This window comes from Calliphora vicina, chromosome 5 (assembly GCF_958450345.1).
Source record: "Calliphora vicina chromosome 5, idCalVici1.1, whole genome shotgun sequence".
NCBI classification, from domain to species: domain Eukaryota; kingdom Metazoa; phylum Arthropoda; class Insecta; order Diptera; family Calliphoridae; genus Calliphora; species Calliphora vicina.
The window spans coordinates 42,948,009-42,970,956 of NC_088784.1; the positions used below are offsets into that span (position 1 = coordinate 42,948,009).

The 22,948-nt window shown below is 36.2% G+C and overlaps 2 protein-coding genes across 2 annotated transcripts; one reads left to right on the forward strand and one right to left on the reverse strand.

Annotated features, from left to right (window-relative positions):
- Positions 1–1,290: 1,290 nt before the first annotated feature.
- LOC135962364 (splicing factor YJU2) lies at positions 1,291–3,463 on the forward strand. The gene is made up of 3 exons (XM_065514257.1): positions 1,291–1,420; positions 1,482–2,050; positions 2,989–3,463. The coding sequence occupies exons 1-3, from the start codon at positions 1,397–1,399 to the stop codon at positions 3,371–3,373; spliced, it is 978 nt and encodes a 325-aa protein (XP_065370329.1). The 5' UTR covers positions 1,291–1,396; the 3' UTR covers positions 3,374–3,463.
- Positions 3,457–22,644, reverse strand: RpI1 (RNA polymerase I subunit RpI1). The gene is made up of 15 exons (XM_065514256.1): positions 22,187–22,644; positions 21,741–22,107; positions 21,322–21,676; positions 19,903–20,261; positions 19,493–19,833; positions 19,206–19,429; positions 19,064–19,147; positions 18,825–18,995; positions 18,425–18,750; positions 18,079–18,364; positions 17,065–18,010; positions 16,799–16,997; positions 16,485–16,741; positions 16,243–16,424; positions 3,457–4,065 (listed from the first exon to the last, which is right to left on the reverse strand). The coding sequence occupies exons 1-15, from the start codon at positions 22,527–22,529 to the stop codon at positions 3,505–3,507; spliced, it is 5,001 nt and encodes a 1,666-aa protein (XP_065370328.1). The 5' UTR covers positions 22,530–22,644; the 3' UTR covers positions 3,457–3,504.
- Positions 22,645–22,948: the final 304 nt, after the last annotated feature.

Here is a 22,948-nt window from a genome sequence, read left to right on the forward strand (position 1 = left end):
GTTTGCAACGAGAGAACACTCTCTAAAATTTATACGCTCTTGATTTTTTCTCTACTTGCAAGTTTTTTGAGTTAATGATCGCTTTTCCAGTAACAATTGTTACTAACTAGTAACAACTTTTAGTTATTGAACAGAGCTTTTATAAAAAAAATATAATAAAAAATATGTATAACAGAAAAATTAAAAGAATGAAGCTAAAAACTGCATTTCAAATGCAATTAAAATATTGATCGACAGTAAATTACATTCACATTTTATAAAATTTTGTGACACTTAATTGCTCTTTTTCTCTATTACCAGGACAAGAGCTCTACATCAAGAATATCGCTAATATTTAATTTTATAGTAACAAACATTTTATCCAACATTTTTTTGTTTTATGTTAGTAGAATTGAATCGTAATGATTTGTTTTTAATTTTCTTTAAATAAAATGAAACAATTTTGTAAAATAATAATCTTTTTTACTTATTTTTCTTCCCGGGAAACGGGAATGAAAAATTATCCGGGAAACCCCAAACCCTAAACGTGCGACACAAAACTTTGCGATCAATTATTTCGCAAGAAATGGCAATGGCAATTATGCCATTTGAAATTGCACTTTAATCTTATTATAGCGTATAGTACACGTTGGAGTTATCTTATTTGAAAAACCATCCCGGGAAATGAAATTTTTCATTCCCGTTTCCCGGGAAATAAAATTATACGGGAAACCCCAAACCCTAAACGTGCGTCACAAAACTTTGCGATCAATTATTTCGCAAGAAATGGCAATGGCAATTATGCCATTTGAAATTGCACTCTAATCTTATTATAGCGTATAGTTGGAGTTATCTTATTTGAAAAACCAAAAAATGTTCATATTTAAATATGAAAACGTGTACGAATGAAACGCTCTTCACGCAGGATTTGCACATATGTACAAGTTTTACAAAGTCGACTTTTTATAAATTACCAAAAGTCGAAAGTTCGAAAAGTCGAGATTTTAAAAAACGGAAAAAGTCGAAAGGTCGAAAAGTCGACTTTTTGTTTCAGCTATAGAACCCTAATAAGTAGAAGCTTCTACTGATGGAAATGTTTATAAACACGACGAATGCTGCTGGCAGTTGCTACCAACCGTTAAATTCAAATTGCTAGTGCAAATTCGTAACAATATTAAACAGATATGGCTACACCTTTAAAACCATAATTGCCAGATGAAATTCGTCGAAATTTTTTTCCCAAAAATCGACAGACCTGGCAACAGTAATTAAAACATACTTTTGACGGCGTTATTTTTAAGACATCGTCATTGAAGTCCAATTGTTTTTATTTATCATAGAATAAATTTCCGCGAAACGTTTGCATTTTTTTTTAATTTTTTAACCAGCTTTTTAGTAGAGTATATTTTAAAGAGCAATGTCGGAACGAAAGGTTTTAAATGTAAGTAGAATATAACAATATTTAAAAAAGTATAATAATTGAATGACATCCTAATTTTTAGAAATACTATCCCCCGGATTTTGATCCATCAAAAATACCTCGCATGAAATTGGCCAAGAACCGACAGTATACAGTACGTTTGATGGCTCCATTCAATATGAGGTGTAAAACATGTGGAGAATACATTTATAAGGGTAAAAAATTTAATGCTCGTAAGGAGGATGTTGAAAATGAGACGTATTTGGGAATACGGATTTACCGTTTTTACATAAAGTGCACACGTTGCCTACAGGAAATTTCATTTAAAACTGACCCTCAAAATACGGATTATGAAATTGAGGCTGGTGCTACTAGGAACTTTATGGCATTGAAAATGGCAGAAGAACAAGCCCGCCGAGAAGAGGATGAGTTACGTGAAGAGGAAGCCAATAATCCCATGAAACTATTAGAGAATCGAACACAGCAGTCGAGAAATGAAATTGAAATGCTTGAGTCATTAGAGGAACTGAGGGACTTGAATCGACGTCAACATACTGTCGACTATGATACCATGTTACAGCAATACAATAGTAAAGAAACGGAAAGAGAACGCCTTGAAAGACAAGAACGGGAAGATGAAGAATACGTGAAGTAAGTTTACTTGATCACTACTTGCACTGTGTGACAAAATAGCAGTATTTTTTCATACATACATATCGTCGCATGAAATGAGAAGGGCCTATCATCACTTTTTAAAATTTTACAGAAGAGACACAAAAAGTGTTATAAATGGTTTAAAAAAACATACTCCCGCAATTATTTTTGGCTCCGGTAATCGTCTTCCGAACGAGTGTAGTGTTTTCCAGGCGGAAATTTTTGCAATCATGACATTTTGTAATACACTACATGATCTTATGAGCATGTAGTATTACCCACGGCAATATAGGCGTTTTTGTCGACAGTCAGGCGGCACTTCTCTCACTGAATGCCTACACAACTTTATATTCACTAGTTAGGCAATGTAGGAATTCTCTGACATTACTTTGGTTTGGGTACCTGCGCACAGGGCCCACTACGGTAATGAACAGCAGACGAACTAGCCAGAATGGTATCTGCCTTAGATATCTCCAATGCGGTCTCAGTAGCAATTCCACTGGGGACTATTAAAGGTATCATCCTCAGATACTTTCTTACAAAGGCTGAAAAGAGATGTCGTAATTTAGACACATGTAGGGTATCCAAGTTGATGTGGCCATATATGTTAACGAAAAACGTACTATGCAACTGATAAGCCGGAATAGAACGGATATATCAAGGTTGCTGGCAGTATTAACGGGACACTCGACGTTAGGCAAGCATGCAAATTGTCTAGCAAGCACGACTTTTTGTGCACATTTTAGATACATTGCGATGTAAACGAGGATCAAAACGGGGTCCCTTCGACTCTACTTGATTGTTCGCACGTATTGAACTACCACGTAAACCAACAATCACAATAAAATTTGATGAAACCCTGCGTAAAAATACAAGTCACACGTGTAAATTAATAATAAAATGAATTATTAACATATTTCCGCTTTCTAATTTAGATCAATACAATTCAAACAGAATTCAAGTAAGAAAATCATTGCTGAGGAAATAATCGAAGAAATAAAGGATGAAATATTTGTAGAACCAAAACCAGCCAAACAAGTTAAAACAAATGAAGATAGTATTGTGGGGACCAGCAAAGCATCAACGATTTCAACAGGAGCTCAACAAAAAAACAAAATGTTAAATAATTTAGTGAAGCGTAAACAACCTCTTGTTGTAGTGAAGCCAAAAGCAAATGAATGTATAAAATCCAGCACATCAAATGAAATAAAGTCTAATAATAGTGACAATTTAACCGCCTCGAAAGGTAGTGGTGGTTCTACCGTTGGCAGTTTATCAATGTTAGCGGCATATTCTGACAGCTCTGAAGATTCAGGTTAACATAAGAGTGTACTTAAATTTATATTTATACCTGCATATTAGTTGAATTGACCAAATAAAAAACAAACATTTTTTATATCTGCTACATTATATATACAACATATTTATTGTAAATTAAAAAAAAAACACTTTTAGCATATTTTTGTTAACAGATCAAAGGCACCTGTACCATTTTTAACTGGCAAACCAACCATCAATCGACTGGATGGTGAATTTAATTCATCACCGTAACCTGCGGCCGCAGCATTTTTCAAAAACTGTAAACATGATTCAAACGACATCTGTTGAAGAGGTGAGGAAGAATGCTCCATGCCCTTTCGGGACAGTGGTTGGAATGTCCCATCAAATGTCATGTAATCAGCTATAAGCGATAAGTGGCGTCGATCCACTGTAATACCATACACTTTGAAAACATTCGTTACTTCCTGTACAATCACTTGGCCAGCAGCTTCAATGCCATATGTACGAGCAATGGCATGTATGTCGTTCGAATAGAGACGATTTATATCAAGGATTGTATTGTGTTTGAACATTTCCACAATATTTATGCCATCTGTTTTAAGAGTCTGTTCATCCTGGTTACCCTTATAAATGATAGCACGCTTGATCTTATCCACTTGATGAATTACAGTCTTTTGAACCAACTCTTTAATGATCGATGAAATATTAGGCTGTTTGTATTTCATATCAAGCTGGAATAAAGAGAAAAGGCGGACAATTAATCATATGTCTGTTAAAAGGATAAATGATTCTTAAGATATACACATTGAGACTTATGTTATTTAGTTTAGAAGATTTGTGTACAAATACAATTAGGTAGATATGGAGAAATAAGAAATATATATTTATATAGATAGATAAAGAGCTAGATAATAATCCCAGAGGATTCCATAGGACAATTCACCTGGAGAATAATAAAAAAAAGAACTGTCCTCCCAAAATCATAACATGAATATCTAAAATCCCTTAATGAAGCCGAATATGTCTCCAGCTCCTCGTCTCCTACAGATGTCTGGAGTGCTATTGACCCACCTATTCCTCCTAGCCCTTGGCAATGACCCGTGATCATATCCACGATCACTCTAAGGCTACGCTTATCCAGGTCCAGTCGTTTTCTGGTACCTGTGCTTAATCGGGAGCAAAATCTCCATTACAATCCTGTGGTAATAGTTGAGTGTTGGTTTCACCGTTTTGCCTTTGACTTTCACTATCTACGTAGAAAGTCATCTTATGTCCCCAGGTGACGTTTTCCACTACAAAATCTATGGCTTTCCAAATCGCCAGTATCTCCGCTTGGAAAACACTACACTACTAGTTGACTCATGCTACTTAAATAAACCACTCATAGCCATTCCCATCACGTACTCCTTAATGGCTGGCTAGTAGATGCAGAATGAAATCCATAGCCACATGCGGTATGCTTCTGGCTTCGGTGATACCAAGCAAGGTGCATCTCTGAACCTTTCTCTAGGTCTTCCCAAAGCTGTGTTGATCCAATTCACTACTTTCGTTCGTAATCCCTGCAGGGTGCGTTCGTAAATGCTGTAATATTGCATCATTACAGTAAATTAAAAGTTTAGCCTTCGAAAAAGCATATTTGCCCACAATATTTTGTTAACAAGCTAAATTGAAGCTTTCATTTAACACTAGTTTTGATGGCATTCATACATGGCGGTAGGATGCCTGAAAGCAAAATAAGTTTGGAGATAAATTACTTTATTCGGCTGTGCCGAATCATAAACACCCTCCACCTAATAATATGAGAATTGAAAGAAATAGATTGTTATGCACACTATTATATCCATTAGAGTGACAATCAGTTGTATGGGAAAATTTTTTTGTTAAAATTTTGAAGAGTGCCGGGTGGAATATTTAACTAGGCCTAAAAGTTAAATTCTGAAAATTTGAGCCAAATCGGACAACGATTTCTGGACCATCGAGGTCAAAGTTCAGATATATGTCAAATTTTACTATTTATGTATATGGAATAAATAGGTGAAACTCGTTAACTTTCTGCATTGTTTTCTAGAAATATGTAGATTTATTTATATTAATGAATATTACTTTAAAAAAAAAAATTAGGAAAAAACAAAAAATTTAGGAAAAAATTAACATATGTATTTCAAGAAAAATTTAAATAAAAGCTAATTTTTATTTAAAATATGTCCGTATTTACTTGTGTATGAGTTTTTGTCTTCGTAGGATACCGTTAACCTAATCGCAGGTATGGCCAAAAAAAAAAATTTTTTAACGGCCGTTTCAAATCTCCATTTCCAAATTTTTAAAAATTTTGTTTAACAAATTTCAGAATTTTGTTGATCATCACATTGGGATTTATTGAGATCAAAATAGGGGGAAAAAATATAAAAAAATTATGTCAATACCTCTTACAGTTTTCCGTACCTGCGATTTAAATTTTGCGATTTTCAAGCGATTTTAGGCGAATGAGCCCAATTTCCTTAATGTTATAAATTTTAAGTAAAACCTATTCATAATATTATAGTCCTTTTAATTTTAAATATGGTCTGAAAGTATTACTAAAATCGGAAAACGATAACCTTAAATCGTGAAGGTCAAAGGTAAAATTTTTCAATATGTGGAATATGTAATGAAAAGATAGCGAAATGTTATATGTATATTTTTGAGCCGATTTTAATATTTTTAATGTAATATTCATTAATATAAATAAATCTACATATTTCTAGAAAACAATGCAGAAAGTTAACAGTTTCACCTATTTATTCCATATAAATAGTATAATTTTGCATATATCTGAACTTTGACCTCGATGCGAGTCCAGAAATCGTTGCCCGATTTGGCTCAAATTTTCAGCACTTAACATTTAGGCCTAGTGTCACAATATTCGAACCGGCACTCTTTGAAATCTAAAAAAAAAATCGGCTGTAACTCTAATATCCATATTCAGTGTTTGCTATTGGGGTTTAGCGCTGAAATATAAGTTTACGCAATTTATAATAGGTAAAATTACATATAGTTAAAATTTTCAACTGTTGACATCTCACTAATCCATTGATATGTATTTAAATAAAACATCGGTTAACGATCCAAAATATATTTGCTTTGTCGGGTCGCAAATGTTAAATGTAGAAATTACAAAGGGAATGACACACTTTTATATGTATACCCTTGCCACTCATGGTAAGGGGTATAATAAATATATAGTTTATATTAAAATAAAGTATAATTTATTCTACGCAGTAAATACCCGTCAGCAGGAACTATAAGGGTATATATAAGTTTGTATATATATTCTGGATCATTATAGATAGCGAAGTATACATGATGCATACATCAATCTATTCGATATTGTCCAGGTTCGGTTGCTATTTAAATTCGGGAAAATCGGCCAACGAATGCCTGAGATATAAACAAATCTATTTTTAATCATTTGAATTAATAAGTCATTAATTAACATACAATTTGTTTCACGCATATTTTTTATTATAATACAATTTTCAGAAATAATGTTGTTCACACAACATAAGTATAATTTGGTGTAGGGTACATAGGATTCGGCACAGCTGAATATAGCTATCTTACAAGTTATATAACAAAAATAACATGTGCTATTTAACTATTTACATACATATATTTTTAATAAATGATTTACATTAGCCTTCTGCGCCAAATATTTTTTCTTATAAATGAAAATAGTATAAAAAGTGTATTAAAAATACATATCGCACTCGTTCAACAATACTGTATTAACTCAAAATTTTTAAAAATTCACTTTTTGCAAGAAATCAACTAACAACATCAATATCTACTGAAATATTTCAACGTTTTCCGATTACTCTTTCATCTTGAAAACCACATTTGAGACCATTTTCGTGATAATTGTGACTACCTTGTATCAACAAAAAGGTATTATTTTGAGTTAATACAAGAATTTAAATAGAAATACATCGTAAATTTTCATAAAAAAAATTTATTATTTTGAATTGAGCCTTTATTCAAGTTAAAAATAACACTATGCAACAAATGAAGACTTTTGGAAAAACACAAGATCATGACACTCTAATGGATATACTAGTCACTCTAATGGATATACTAGTGTTCATAACAATCTATTTCTTTCAATATGGGTCCCCAAAGTTTCTGAAAATCAGTGGGGCCTATAAAAAATGTGTCATCAGTTTTTGGTTAACAGCCAATTCAGACTTTGTGATACGGCTTAACTTTATATGACAATAATATAGCTAAGAGTCCGCCAAATAAATTTTATTAAAATTGTTTTCCAAAAAATAGCTTTTTCGTGCACTTTTGTTGAAAAAATATAGGAAGAATTTTTTTTTACTTTTTTTAGAATAACTTCCAGGGACTCCTAATTTTTCACTAACAATATTTAGCAAAGTTGTAGCCATAGAGCGGAAACTCTGCTGTCAAAGACCTAACTCAGTTGTCAGAAACCTATGTGGTGAGAATGTATTAGTAGAAAAAACTATGTGAAAACAAAAACAACACTAGTATGTGTGATTATTTTGAGTAATTTTTTTGTTTGAGTTTTTCTCTAGTTTCCGCTCTATGTTTCTCTATGGTTGTAGCTACGGTAAATCTGAATAACTCTTGTGAACATATGAATGCAATCTGAACATATCTAGGTACTCTAAATAGCTGTCAAAAATCACTTTGTAGTTTTTTAATATTTTTTGACTCTAAAACAAAATAATTTGTTAAAAATGTATGTTCGAGTGTATACTTCTCTATTGTGCTGGAATAACGAAGAATGGGCAAATCATTATCGGTATGATCCGAGCGCATCACTTTGTTTGTTTAGCTTCTGAAGAGTAAATATAAACTTTTTATATAAGTTTTTGATATCGGTGGAAACCTTATGACTTTAAGATTGACATTTTCGTAAAATGAATTAATTTTGTTTTTTTTTTCGGAGGTCAGTTACCTTAAAAACTAACAATATTTCAAAATGGTGATTTTCAATCAAGAAAAATAAAAACTTTGAATTAATGTAAAATTTGAACAGTTACAGACATCACAATAAAATTTGGAAGTAATATAGATCTAAATGTCCTTAAGTTAATGGCATCACTAATGTTGCCATTCTTTGTTTTCAAACACCGAAATTCCTAAATGGGGAAAATGTGGCAGTAACTCAAAAACTAGATTTATTTTGCAATAATTGCTAAAATTTTAAAGAAAAACAATGTAAATATATTTTCAAATGGAATTTGCTTACTATGATGTATTTGGATTTTCAAATTCTCTTAAAATGTAATCACAAACAGTTTTTGCCCTCTACTAAAAATTTTAAAATTTTGAGTTAACACAGTATTGTTGAACGAGTGCGATATGAGTTTTATGGGTAATATAGTGATTCTTAAAAGAGGACCTTATATAAGAGCAATGGCAATTACGAACAGATATTCTTGTCTTTGAAATATGTTGGTTCGATATCGATATTTTTTTAGATATCTATGTATGTAGGTTAATGTATTTTTTGTATGTTGTCCCTATATTGGAACTATGACCAATTATCGACCGATCTTCATAAAATTCATAACAACGAATAATATATACACATCTGCTCAAAATAATAGATACACCAACATTTTTTTTTTAAAAACGAAAAAAAATAATGGTATATTGTAAAATTATAAAAAAAATTCAGTCGATTTTTATTTATAGTTAAAAGGAGAGTAAAAAACAAAAACAAAATATTTCATAATTAATAATAAATATTATAAAGTAAATTAAATTTCTTAAATTTCGAAAAATTTGGTGCTCATAATAATAGATACATTTTTAAAAATTCTTATTAAACAAAAGCTAATAAATTTTATCTTAAAAAAATTAGTTTATTATTAAAGTAAAGCTAGTATCCAGTATATCCACCTTTGTTTTGTAAAACTTTCTCCACTCTTCTGGGCATACTGGATATCAAGTTCTGACACTTCTCCAATGGAATCTCGTACCATATTTTTTGCGTTTTCTCCCATAAATCGTCTTTATTTTTGAAAACTTCCTTCGAAAGCCTTATCTTTAATTCACTCCACAAGTTTTCTATTGGGTTTAAATCAGGGGATTGGCTGGGCCAGCTTAAAACAGGTACGTTATTCTCCAAGAACCAGTTTTTAACTAATATTGAACTATGTTTTGGGTCGTTGTCCTGCTGGAATGTCCATATTAATGGCATATTTTCCGATGCATATGGAAGCATTACGTTTTCCAATATGTCTCTATACCCACTAGCATTCATGGTATCTTCTATTCGGAATATCGGACCAACACCATTCCATGAAAAGCAACCCCAAACCATTATGTTTCCCCCGCCATGTTTTACCGTCTTTTTTGTAAATTTAACGTGGAATTCTTTTCCTTTTGGTCGGCGTACATTTCTTTGGCAGTCGTTTCCAAACAAATTTATTTTTGTTTCGTCGCTCCATAAAATATTTCTCCATTTTTTTTCGCCTTCACACCCGGACCATTGTAAGTGCTCTTTAGCAAATTCTAATCTTGTCTTGATATTTTTTTGGCGCATTAGTGGCACTTTTCTGGCAATTCTTCCCGGCAATTTAGCTTGTAAAAGACGACGACGAACTGTTTGTGGACTGATTTCGTTACATAGCTCCGCAGAAATAGCTTTCGATGATATGAAAGGGTCTTTTTTAACCATAAGGACGATCCGCCTATCTGTTTCTGGACTGGTTTTCTTTGGTCTACCGCGAGTTTCTCTTTTTTGTTTTTTAGATAAAGCATTTTGGACAAAATGTAAAGATCTTCCTATGCTCTTTGCTATTTCCCGTAATGATTTTCCTTGATTTCTCATCGTTTGAACAATTTTTTTCTCATCTTCGGTACAATGATGATTTCGTCCCATTTTCTTCAAAAGAGTCCTATTTTTTATAAAATTGTTGCTAAAATTTAAATTATACTTACTGTTTCACGTAAACATCCCCTCCCACTGCTAGTGACAAGGATAACCAAAGGAGCCGTTCGGCAGAAGATGATCCACATGGCGCTAAGGTCGCCAATCTTGTTCGGCAGGCCGCCGTGGAGGAGTTGCCTAATGCCACTCCACGAGACACTGATAAGCCAGGCCGAACGAAAGAGGATAGGGCAAAAAATGGCACTAGGAAATCTCTAGCCTTTCTGGCAAAGATGGGAAAGAGAGATCCTGGGTCATTAACTGCAAAGGAGAAGTACCTTCTCAAGAAGCACAGACAGGACGTCGCTAGATTTGAAAGAATCTACGGCCCTGTTAGTGTACTCTTGGGAGAGTCTTCTCCTGTTGAGCAGCAAGTGGTAGCTGCTGTCGATCTGGCTGACACCCTAAAGGGTATAAGGTCGACAGCTCCAACCACTAGCAGTGCGGTAACAACTAAGGAGGGGGGCTCTTCTACCATCCTACAAATCGGTGCTTCGGCTAGAACTGTGGATGGTAACAAGAAGCCTCCCATAATGGGGTCAGGTGCGAAGGGAATGAAGAATCCTCCGGCCGATTCTCTTAAGGGTGCCCGTATGGGTAACATTAAGGGAAACGGCTCCGGTGGTCCTCAAACCTCGTCATCGAAGGCACCAGGATGCAGCAAGGCTTCGGGGAATGCTGGCGTAACCCCGTCTAGCACTCTTAAGGGTAACCAAAAGGAGACCATTAAGAGGGCTAGATCTGGGGACGACCAGCCTTCCTCGTCAACAAAGAAGCTAAAGAAGTCCCTGAGTCAGGATGTATATCTTCAGGCAGCGATTATTGATCGGAATGATCCGGATGGGAAGATCAGTACCGATCAATGGCAGCTGCTTGAGGCTAGACTCTTGGATGAGATGGCTTTCCATAGTGGTAGCTCTGAAGACGTATCTTTTAAAGGTGCTGACTGGGCTAAGGGAGTCAAGGTCATAAACTGCGGAAATAAAAATTCATTTGAATTTTTAAGGACCGTAGTTGGGAAACTTGGCGACCTTAATCCAGCCTTAAAACTTGAAGTGATACGCGCTTCAGAGTTACCATTAAGGTCAATAGTGACAGTATGGATTCCTCCACCCGTAAGACCGGTGGAAACCATATTGGCACTGTTGAAAAAACAGAATGTTGATCTCCCTATAGACCAATGGAAGGCGGTAGCCTCCATGGTGTGTAAGGAGAACAACGGGAGGGATTTCCGGTTCGCAGTGGATCGTAAATCCCTCGAGATTTTGGACAAGGTGAAAGGGGTTGTCAATTTTGGTTTTGGCACTGTCAGGTTTCGGTATTCGAAACATGACACTACCAAAGAGGCTGCTGGTGGTGCAGATAAACCTGCATCATTGTGAAGCGGCCTCAATAGAATTGGCAAACTTTCTCACCAAATCCCAGACCGATGTGGCCCTGATCCAAGAACCTTGGATTAACCAAAATAAGGTTTGCGGGTTAGGGATAGCGGGATACACGTTATTTATCCCGTCCACTGAGGACAAGGTAAGAACGTGTATCCTGGCAAGGAGAGAACTCAAACTAATAATTTCTCATTCTTTTAGGGGCGGTGACATCACTGTTGTGAATAGGGAAACCAGGGGTGAGCGGACGCTGACTTTGGCTTCGGTGTATATGCCGTATGATGCAGTGGATCCACCAGGCAATGAGGTGCAGGAGCTAACGGCGTATACAAAAAGGAGAGGTGCTATCCTGGTTATGGGATGTGATGCAAATGCTCATCACAGCCAATGGGGCAGTGCTGATATCAATAAAAGAGGTGAGTGCGTCTATGATTTCATAACTGTCAATAATCTAGTTATCTGTAACAAGGGCAATATGCCCACGTTTAGGAACAAAGATAGGCAGGCGGTTATAGACATGACCTTGACGAACCAAGATGATAATTTCGTTAGAGATTGGAGGGTATCCACGGACTGTTCCTTTTCGGATCATAGTAGGATCACCTTCACTTTGAATTTTAACTCGTCCTTAAGGGTACCATTTAGGGATCCTAGGCGGACAAATTGGGGAACCTTTTATGATAAGGTACGTACTGGGTTTGAGCAGTTTAATTTATGTGAACTGATACCACTCAATTTGGAAATAACGGTGAACAATTTCACCCGTTTATTAAATGAGAGCTATGAGTCATCATGCCCAATGAAATTTCCCGGTAGGCGTAAACAGCCAAAATGGTGGACTAAGGAACTTCAAGTTCAAAGGTCGACGGTTAGGAAATCTTTTAATAGGGCAAAGCTCACTGGATTACAAGAAGACTGGAACAACTACAAGGTGTGCTTCAATAAATACAAGGGAGATCTGAAAAGAGCGAAGCGGACTTCATGGAGGAATTTTTGTGAATCCGTTGATAGCGTCAATGAGATGTCAAGATTTCGGAGAATTTTATCCAAAGACCCTAAGGTCATAGGGTATATTCAAAGAGCTGATAACTCATGGACGGAATCTAGCTCGGAAACACTCTCCCTGCTTATGGAAACACACTTTCCTGGTTGTGAAAGTATAGGCACTAGGGCTGACGATCAGGGGGCTAACATGCCTGAGGGAACTAGTCATGACTCTAGACAAATTGAGGGAATAGTCACTAGGGAAAAACTAGCCTGGGCGGTAAAATCTTTCGACCCGTATAAATCACCGGGTCCGGATGGAGTATTTCCGGCGATGCTGTGTAATATCCCGGATACGGCATTATTCCTCTTGGCGGATATCTTCAAGGCCTGTCTCAGTAGAAGGTATCTGCCGCGTGGGTGGAGAGAGGTCAAGGTTGTTTTCATACCAAAGGCCGGTAAGGCCAGCCACTCGAAACCAAAGGATTTTAGACCTATTAGCCTATCGTCTTTTCTTTTGAAGACATTAGAACGACTGATAGATCTACATCTAAGGAGCAATATAGATACCCATCTCATTAGCAACGCTCAACATGCCTACCTCAAGGGTAAATCCGTTGAGAGTGCGCTTCATGAAGTGGTCGGTTGTATAGAGCACAGTCTGAAGCATAGGGAATATACTTTGGCTGCGTTTCTTGATATAGAAGGTGCCTTTAACAACATCAGGACAGAGGCAATTAGGAACTCGTTAGTAGAACTTGGGGTCGACGACTTTCTAGTGAGTTGGATAATCTTAATGCTGGAAAGCAGGATTATCAATTCAACCCTAGGGGACGATGTGATCAGAAGACGGGTTACCAGAGGTACACCACAAGGTGGAGTTCTTTCTCCTCTACTGTGGTTACTGGCGGTTAATCCTATTCTCAGGACCTTCGAATCTAAGGGTAGGAAGATAGTCGCCTATGCGGATGACGTGGTGATCCTGATTAAGGGAAAATTTCTCTCAACTATCAGTGACATCATGCAGGAGTCGCTTAGCGATCTCTCATCCTGGGCAAAGACTAACGGGCTGGGTGTAAACCCATCAAAGACAGAATTGGTGTTGTTTACTAGGAAGTATAAGGTAGAGAACTTCAAATTGCCGAAACTAGACGGCGTCGAGCTGAGTTTATCAGGGGGAGCCAAGTATTTAGGAACCTTCCTTGACAATAAACTGTCATGGAAAATAAATACGCAGGAAAGATTGAAAAGGGGCCTTAATGCCTACTATACATGTAGGAACTCAATTGGCAAAAACTGGGGCTTGCGACCGAGTATGGTTAATTGGATCTACACTTCTGTTGTTAGACCTATTATTACTTATGGCTGCACAGTGTGGTGGGAGGCAATGAGGAAACGTAGCTACAGGGCTATACTCAACAAGGCTCAAGAATGTGCATGTCTGGGTATCACAGGTGCCCTAGGCAGCACCCCGCAGGCGGCGTTGGATATAATCCTGAATCTACTACCCATTGAGATATATGTTGAAAGTGTGGCAGCAAGGAACTTACTCAGACTATCTGAGTCTTCCTTAGTGAAATCCTTGCGGATGGGACACACTATGATACTGTATGAAGCAGGTCTTGTTAGTCAGAGCATTACTCCATCTGGAATCTCTGACTATAAGGTCGCAACCTTCAGCTTTGGTGCTTCACCCCCAGTAGAATTCCCCACTAGGGATAAGTGGGCTGGATCCGATCAACTGTTTGATGTGTGCGCAGTTTTCACAGACGGTTCCAAAATGGATTCTGGTACGGGGGCCGGGGTATATTTGGTCGACCAAGACATCAAGCGCTCATATAGACTCCCTAACGAGTGTAGCGTCTTCCAGGCAGAGATCTTCGCGATCTGGAAAGCCACAGAGTTGATAGGGACACACATAAATAGGGGGTCTTCAGTGACAATATATGTAGACAGTCAGGCAGCACTGAAGGCCTTGGAATGTCATTTAATACACTCCAACCTAGTAGAGGACTGTAGGAGAGCTCTGGAGGAGCTATTGGCACATTACTCAGTGAGATTGTGTTGGGTGCCGGGGCACTGTGATATACAGGGTAACGAGGTAGCAGATGAACTTGGATTCTGGTACGGGGGCCGGGGTATATTTGGTCGACCAAGACATCAAGCGCTCATATAGACTCCCTAACGAGTGTAGCGTCTTCCAGGCAGAGATCTTCGCGATCTGGAAAGCCACAGAGTTGATAGGGACACACATAAATAGGGGGTCTTCAGTGACAATATATGTAGACAGTCAGGCAGCACTGAAGGCCTTGGAATGTCATTTAATACACTCCAACCTAGTAGAGGACTGTAGGAGAGCTCTGGAGGAGCTATTGGCACATTACTCAGTGAGATTGTGTTGGGTGCCGGGGCACTGTGATATACAGGGTAACGAGGTAGCAGATGAACTTGCTAGACATGGTTCCGATTTGGACCATGAAACTAGGGAACGGGCTGTTAGACCACCCATTTGTCACTACTACAGGGTAATCTACGAAAGATTCCGGGACTGCACGAATCGATCCTGGTGCAGTAGAACAGATTGCAAAGTGTCCAGGGCCTTATGGCCAAGACTGAATGCGAACGCGACTGGGACACTGTTAGAGTTGGATAGGTACAATCTCAGGATTCTAGTAGGAGTGATAACCGGTCACTGCTCAATTGGAGCCTTTAAGGGAAAGTGGGACACTGACACACAGGACTTCTGTAGAGTATGTGGGGATGCAGAGGAGATAGAGACAGTAGAGCACATTATGTGCAACTGCCCTATGCTACAGGGTCATAGACTTAAATGGCTAGGAAATAGATTTCTGGATGAACTTGGTAATGTTGCTGGCTGCAAACTAAGCAACATACTAGGTTTCATTAAGGGAATAGGGTGGCTATTTAAGGGACGTTCTACGGCAGGTCCAAATCCGTGAAGAGACTAATCTTTCCTTTCTTTCTTCTTCTTTTTATCAGACGGAATTTTGGACTTCTTTTTTGCTTATTCTAATGCTATTATCTTTATCTTTTTCTATCTCTATCGAAGGGAATCACAATGGACCTCAAGGTCTCTGGGTGGAAGTACACTTTGTGTACACCCTTCTAAACCTAACCTAACCTACTGTTTCACGTAAATGGGAACAAAAAATTGCACAAAAAAAAATTGTATATAAACAAATTACAAATTACTGATGTGTATCTATTTTTATGAGCAAATAATTTTTTGTAATTCAAATAAATTCGTTTTTAAAAATCAACATGAAAGCAAATAGTTGCCAGATTTTTGACTGACATGACATTGCCAGATAGAAATTTTAATAATATGATGTATTCTTAACGCTTGCGAGGAAATTTTCAATGTTACCGCCATTTAAATTTTTTCCAATTAGGTGTATCTATTATTTTGTGCAGATGTGTATATGGGAGATTATATAAAAATTGTTTCGAATTTAAGTCTGATAACGATGCAAATTGGTCGAGGCCAATAAACAATGACTTGCGAATTGTTAACCAACCCAGACATACATTGACTGACAACTACATTTTGTTAAAAAATATCAAAGAATACTTACATTAAATGTCAGTTTAGCCCACAAGTAATGCTTTTCATCGTAAACATAACTCTCTACCAAGGCGTTGTCCAGGATTTTCTCAATTTTCTTATCGCCCTTTTCATTTTCTACATCTTCGCTGTTGTCCTCCACAGCTTCAGTATCAAAGAAGCCATCATCATTTGCATCTTCATCATCATCAGCTAAAGGCAAACATTAAGTTAATAGATTATCAAAATCAAATGAATACAAATCCTTCTCACCATCCATTAGCTCATCAGCATCATCGGGATCATCGTATTCAGTTTCATCTACTTTACGCGATTTTAATTTTATACCAGTAGCATCATCTCCATCATCGTTAGCCCCTTCCTCGTCCGACGAATCATTATCATTGTCGTTGGATGTTACATTTGACTTGGATTTTTTATTATTTTCACTTGAACCGTTTTCACCATCATCGGCATCTAATTTTTCATCGTTGTTTGAATCGTCCTTTTGCGTTTCGCCCATTTCGATGCTAAAATAAAGAAGATTTGATTCCATTTCAAATTGTTTGATAAGATTAACAACTCACACTACTGCTTTTGACTTGTTAGACTTAATGATGGCGCGGAAAAGAACACCGAAAAATTTGCTGCTCATAAATCTAAGTATTTGCTTGGGTTTCACACAAAAGTCATCACAATAGGCTTCACGTGGCAGAAATTGGAAAGTCAATTCATATTTTTGTGTTCTGGTAGGTTGTTGCACAAATTGTGTTTTAACATTCACATCTGTTGGTTAGAAATTAGAAAAGCATTACCAACGAAGACATGATTTTAAAATTTTAAAGTTTCGTACATTGCAAAACATCAGCAAGAGTGACGCGATTCAAAGAGATTCTCAATTTTTCAGCGGCCTTCGCTTGATTGGCTTTGATAGGTATGTCCATGGATGGGGTTTTAATATTGGCCGAAGCCATCATAAGAATTTCTCGCAGACGTGGAATACCCAGAGTCACGTTCATTTCACCACGACCGGCAAAGTGAAAAGTGTTTAGCGTCATCTGAGTAGATGGTTCACCGATGGATTGCGCTGCCAGCAGACCAACAGGTTCACCTGGCGCTGCAAGAGCTTTAACATTTTTAACATACATGACATCGGTGACGGCATCTTTTCGATTTGGATGTTTTTCAATGTAGTCGGCTACGATTTTTTCAATTTTTTCCGATACAGACCCAAACGTTGTGTCTTGGCCATAAACAGAGTTTGTGGGATCCGGACAACGGGCATATTTCTTTTGATACAGTTTTTTACTCTCATCGTCAGCCTTGTGCCACAACTTGACTATGGCTTCATCTATACGACGTCTGCCAGTATTTTCATTTATTTCATTGGGATTTTCCACTTCGATTTCGTTCCGAAGTTCTGCAGAGAATTCCGTAAATGGGGAAATGTGCTTCGCGTGAGCCTTTGCCGCACTACTGCGTTTCTTTAACCAAGAACGGAGCTTTTTATTATGACGATTTACTTTAGAGAGCTCTTCCTCATTTTTAATGTTCGACAATTCTTGAGGCCGTAAAATTACTGAGGAATTTTGCGTTAAGAAGGCTGTACCAAATTTGCTATCGAAGAATTTTGATTTCAAAATATCAAGACCATCCTCTCCGTAAAGGTATTGTACCACAGTATTGTCGCTATCACGCACTGTCAAGTCATAATTAATCGACAGACCCTCTAAATGTTTAATGAGACAACGTTGTAAATAACCAGAACGAGAAGTTTTCACAGCAGTATCAATAAGACCCTGTTTTGGATAAAATAAAAAAAACATAATAACATTGATTGAAAGCGAAAATGATTGTCAGAACTTACCTCACGACCAGCCATGCAATGGAAAAAGAAGTCCTGGGGTTGTATGCCCGTTAAGAAACGGCCATCAATGTAACCGCCAGACTTAGGCGATGTCTCAAATGAAGTAAAGCTAGGCAATGATTTTCCGGATATCATAAGCGGCGGTCTCTTACCCTCCAATTCAATTTGTCCCAACATACAAGAGATTTGCATTGTGTTGACCATGGAGCCCTTAGCGCCAGATAAAACCATTAATTGTAGATTATTACTTGGAAATTTGGTTATCAAACCATTGGGGAGACATGTTCTACAAAGAAAAATACATATTGTTGTACGAATAATAAGATTTTAAAGATTCAACTCATACTTATTGATGTCATTAGTGTAATTGTCCAACATTGTTTTGTATTTACGATCTAATACAACACGAAATTTAGGATCTTTGATATAAGCTTCCTCCATTTTCTCCGATAGTACATCCAAAGCGGGAACATCTGTCAAATCCAAGGCCGATGCTAAAGCAGCATCTCCTATTTCGCGGCTTTCTTGTATGATTTTACGTCTTTTGGTATCTGCCTCACCGGTGACTAGAATGTCTTTGACACCTAAGGTGAAACCTTCACGTTGCAGGAAGAATGTAAAAACTTTTGTAAAAGCTGTCAACAAGCAAGTGGATGTATCGCCGCCGTACAGCTAGAATTATGAAATCGAAAAGATTGGTAAAAACCACAATTTCTTGCACATTGGAGGGACGACTAATCACAAACCTCGTACATACAATGAATTAAACCATATGTAGTGGCACCGTATTGTTGTTTATCTAATACACCGGCTATTAGTTCACCATTTCGTATTATTACTTCACTTTCCGACATTTGAGTATCTTTTAGTTCTGTGCCACCGGCGACAGCTCTTCTATTCTTGGCAATCATCCAATGCTGGAACAAGCGAATCATATTAATTAGCTGACAATTGTTATTGTATTGGTTGCAAACTTAGTTCTTACCTTATCACCAATTTTTGCTACGGAATTCAAGGATATCGGGGTGTAACCTTCAGGTATTAGATTTATAATTATAGTCGACAAAATCTAAGATAATGAAAGAAATATAAATATCTATTTGGGAGAGAACTCTATATATTAATACCTGTTTTCCAGACCACAATTGTATGGGTTTTATAATAGTCGGTGGCAAAAGTTTGATATTCTTCTTAATATGGGATAAACCTTGGAAGACAAGTTGTTGGTAATCTTCACGATTGAAGAAACGTCCTCGCAAAGACAATTTCACACCCGATATAACGTGATCCTGAATAAGACCACCCAGAGGAGTGCCATCCTTAGGAACCAAATAATTATTGGCAACATTAACTAAAATTATAAGAAATTACTGTCTTTACATACGTCTTATTGTTAAAGATAAAATATACCCACCTAAATTATAAGCTTCAGAACGCGCTACTTCACTTTGTGGCAAATGGGCATTCATTTCGTCACCATCAAAATCAGCATTATAGGCTTTGCAGTTAGAGTAGTGCAGACGGAAAGTCTTTTCACCCTGCAAAATACGAGCTTTGTGGGCCATAATTGAGGGTCTATGCAGAGATGGTTGACGATTCAGAAGCAACACATCTCCGTTTAGGACGTGACGATGAACAATTTTAATACCCTTTTCAGGATAATTAAACAGTAATTTTGCCATACTCTCCCTTTTAGCAGCATTATCAGCCGGAATTAGGGTAGTGTAGCCTCTTTCGTCTTGTATATAATTGGCACTGAAACATACAAATAAAAATACTGAACTTAGGGATGAACAAATGATTAACAAGTAATTTAATATTTACCCGGGATGTACATTTGGTCCATTCATAACCATTTTACGCAACTCTGCAACATTCCATGGCGTAACAGGTACGGGATAAGATAATTTTTTCGCAAATATATCGGGGATTCCAACCTCTTCTACATTAATGTTGGGATCAGGCGTAATGACAGTACGGGCTGCATAGTTAACACGTTTTCCCATCATGTGTTTGCGTATTAGACCCTCTTTCTTTTCCAGGACTTGTTTCAAACCAGCTGAAGATGGTGCGTCTCTCGCCATATTAACATCTAATAGTAAATTTATAGATGTCTGCAAACTTTGCCAAGCATTATATAGTTTTTCATATGGTGTTCCTCCTCTAATTCCGGTGAATGCAGCCTACAGATATTTCAAAAGAATATACAGATATATCATTTACAATTCACAGAATACAGAGTTTATTAAATTGGTATATTTTGCAAAACTTCTCATTATGGCGGGAGAAAAGTTATTTTTAAATTAAAAGTATAGAAAATTAAATTTTGTAGAATGAAGCACAGAAAAATAAGAACAAAATGGTTATTAATGCATCCAACTTTTTAATGATATAACATTTAATTAACAACATGAAAATTTGTACATTAGTTTTAAATGATCATTTTAAACATAAGTAAAAACAATAATATCATAAATTCCATACATCACAAAAAAAAAGATATTGAATCATTCAATTTTGATCATATTCCATTTTAATTTTGAAATGCACAAGATTTTAAAAATTGGCTGAAGCTGAAGTCGGATTTTTAAAAGTGTTAAATTGACTAAACAACCAAATCAATAGTTTTTTTGTGATTTAAATATGTATGTTTACAAAATGTTTTAAAAGATTTAGGAAAAAAGTTAAATAAATTTTAACAACAAAATTAAACAGAAGTATGTTTAATAACATTTTTATTTCTATAATAAATCTAAAAAGACTTTAATCTCAAATATATTTAAAAACTGTTCTTAGATATTTTTATTTCCTTCATTTTTGCGAATTCATTAGAATTTAGGAAGTATTAAGAATGAATTATTGCGAAAATTACATTTTACTGGGGTTTTTAGCACATTTTAAAGAATTGCTTAAAGACTATGAAAAAAGAATTTGAAAAAAGTTTACATTTAAAGTGGAGAACATTATTAAACGTGCATCTGAAAATCACAATGCATACTGACAATTTTCATACAAAACTTATTTTAACAGGCAGTATAACCATAATTTATCGTGTATCATTTTAATGCATCTAATTATATAAAATTCATCAGCAATCAATATTTTGACCAAAAAAATATTTTATACAAATATTTATTTGCAATATCACTGTGTAATACATTTATATTATAACTGAAAAGTTTGTTATTTTACCAGAAGTAAAAAAAAACATCTCACATGTGAATGCAAATATTCCAAACTTACCTTAGCTTCCTCAGACATTTCGTCAACTTGCCCTTTGATGTGCCTCAATACAACTCGTAGCACTGAGTTGTTTTCAATTATATTACGATAAAGAGCCGTCTGAGCATGCTCAACAATTTGATTATGTAACATATTTGAAGGACGAGCTTTTGGCGGAGTTACTGGTATTGTGTCCATGAAAAATATATCAACTGGAGAAACATCTTTTTCGTTGGAATTCGCATTACTTTTGATGATAGGAAATAGAAGTTGCATTAACTCCGGGTAGCCGTCATACACCTGACGCAAAAATTTGCGACATTCATCGGCAAATATTACTTTATTTTGACCACTTGATTCTTCGATACCCTCAAACCTTTAAAGATGGTTGTACGTGTTTAAAATATAAAATAGGTATTCATATTTTATACTATACTCACTTGTTTTTGATTTCAGCAATGCCCATAAAGTAGACTAGTTTTCGATGTAGGTATCGAATATTTCGCAATGGATTTTTACAATGTATACATCTCTTGGCAATTGGACGTTGAAGTGCTGCGTTAACTATAGCTGATCGAAGGGCACATGAAGTTTTAGTCACATTCACCTTGTTACTTTGTCCCTTCTCAAGTAGTTGATACATTTCAGCAATACGAGGATGGACATTGTCGCCATTTTCCAATTTCACTAATGTTTCGACGTTGTTTAACACAATTTCTGATTTGTATATCTCCAATTCTTGTGCTTCGACAATATATCCAGCATCAAGAAGTCTCAATTGTAGTATCAGAATTTCAGTTTCGTGTTCTAAAAAGAGCAAGTAAAATATTTCGCATACATAATCAAAAATGCTAAAATCTTGTCAATTATTTTGATCTCCACTTACCTTTGGTCTGTATTTTTTGACAACTCACACAAAAGATATTGCACATTTTTTGCACAAGCTTAATAAAAAATGGATTATATACCAGGGCGTTCAATTCAATGTGACCCAAGTGACCGGGGCATGCCTGTATATTTAGACATGTTGTACACGGCTCCATGCGTTTACCAAAAGTACCCATTTGACTGTCATATAAACCACCTGGGAGCGGATGCCCCAATGGGTCGAACGTAAGTCCAGTAATAATCTTGACCACACTGAGACGTTTGATTTCCTCTCCAGTAAAAACGGAGAATTCCAAGTCACTTGGAAACATGTCGATATCATAAGTTTTCATCGTACCCATTGTGAAATTACTCAACTCCTTTACAAGTAACACGAATAGTAAATTTAACAACTTTTGTAACAAAAAAACTTCTTATTAAAATCACAAACGTAAAACCAACTACATCCAAACTAAAATGTATAGAATGAATGAAGAAATGTTTGGAAACACGTGCAGGTTACTAATCGCAGTGATGCCACATTTAATTAAACAAAACGTAAACAACCAAAAAATTGCCCATATGTTTGTGTTTAGAGTTGCCAGATTAAGTAAAATTTTTATTATTAACTCTTTCCTGTAGGTTGGAAACCAGGGACCGTAACATTTATGACAATTATAACCATAAGTTATAAATCAAGATCAGCGAAACAGCTTGCATTTTTATAATTTCTTTGGTGTTGATAGCTCTCATAATTAGAAGCACAAAAACGTTAATATTT

Coding starts and splice junctions, on each gene's coding strand:
- RpI1 (XM_065514256.1), bottom strand. CDS start 22,529: ATGGGTACGATGAAAACTTATGATATCGACATGTTTCCAAGTGACTTG. Junction 18,751..18,824: donor TAATTCATTGTATGTACGAG/GTTTGTGATTAG, acceptor TCATAATTCTAG/CTGTACGGCGGCGATACATC. Junction 16,998..17,064: donor TCTTGCTGATGTTTTGCAAT/GTACGAAACTTT, acceptor TCTAACCAACAG/ATGTGAATGTTAAAACACAA.
- LOC135962364 (XM_065514257.1), top strand. CDS start 1,397: ATGTCGGAACGAAAGGTTTTAAAT. Junction 1,421..1,481: donor CGGAACGAAAGGTTTTAAAT/GTAAGTAGAATA, acceptor CCTAATTTTTAG/AAATACTATCCCCCGGATTT. Junction 2,051..2,988: donor GAAGATGAAGAATACGTGAA/GTAAGTTTACTT, acceptor TTTCTAATTTAG/ATCAATACAATTCAAACAGA.